General features: G+C 64.4%; 1 protein-coding gene across 1 annotated transcript in view; it reads left to right on the forward strand.

Annotated features, from left to right (window-relative positions):
• The window catches only part of col6a4a (collagen, type VI, alpha 4a), a 58,163-nt gene that overhangs the window by 46,885 nt on the left and 10,437 nt on the right, over nt 1-841 (forward strand). Inside the window, exons 39-41 of the mRNA XM_008430656.1 lie at nt 3-197; nt 273-354; nt 581-714. Coding sequence (XP_008428878.1) covers nt 3-197; nt 273-354; nt 581-714 — 411 coding nt within the window. The remainder of the gene's footprint in view (nt 1-2; nt 198-272; nt 355-580; nt 715-841) is intronic.

Consider the following 841-nt stretch of genomic DNA (forward strand, 5'->3'; position numbering starts at 1 on the left):
CCGCGCCGCCCTCAGGGCCCGCTGCGACGGCGTGGCCGTGTTCGTGGTGGCGGTGGGCGGACGCTACGACCAGACGCAGGTGGAGGAGCTGGCCGGCCTCCCGGTCCGGCAGCACCTGGTCCACGTCCGCCGGCTGCAGGCCGAGGAGCGCGGCTACGTCCTGCGCTTCTTCAGGGTCTTCCTGTCCGCTCTCAACAGTAAGAGCCCAGCTGGACACGCCGCCGCGCTGCTGCAGCAGGAGCCTTAACCGCGGTTCCCATCATGTGTTGCAGAGGGACTCGTCGGGTCTCCTGCCGCTTCTGTCAACTGTGAGGATCTGGCCGACCCAGAAGGAGGACAAACCGCCTTCACAGAGTGAGAACCTGCAGAAACACGGACCAGCCTGTCCTAGTCAAAGCTGAGCCTCCTGTAGTCGTTCAGAAAACATTTCACACTGACCATCAGCTGAACTGCTGATTGGTCCGCAGGGAGCTGGTCGACCAATCAGCTCCCTGACACACCAGATAGGACAGCTGGACCCGGCGCCCCGAGACGAGGTGCCGGTGCCGGTGCTGACCCCACATGTTGCTGCTGTCTGCAGGGCGGTGGGCGGCGCCGGGCAGCAGGGGTTCCAGGAGCAGACCGGCACACAGACCCAGACGGACCTGCTGGACGTCATCCTGACTCCGGGCAGAGGAGACAGTCAGACGGTGGAGCTGGGAGCGGACCTGGACGGTAGGACAGTCCAATCCTTCAGAACCGGGACCTGCAGCCGCCGGGTCCAGGCGCTGCTGCAGATCAGACTGACGTCTCCTGGACAGCAGACTGTCCTCATGCTGTCCTCATGGTGTCCTCGTAATGT

Source organism: Poecilia reticulata, linkage group LG16, assembly GCF_000633615.1.
Source record: "Poecilia reticulata strain Guanapo linkage group LG16, Guppy_female_1.0+MT, whole genome shotgun sequence".
In the NCBI taxonomy this organism is placed as follows: Eukaryota; Metazoa; Chordata; class Actinopteri; order Cyprinodontiformes; family Poeciliidae; genus Poecilia; species Poecilia reticulata.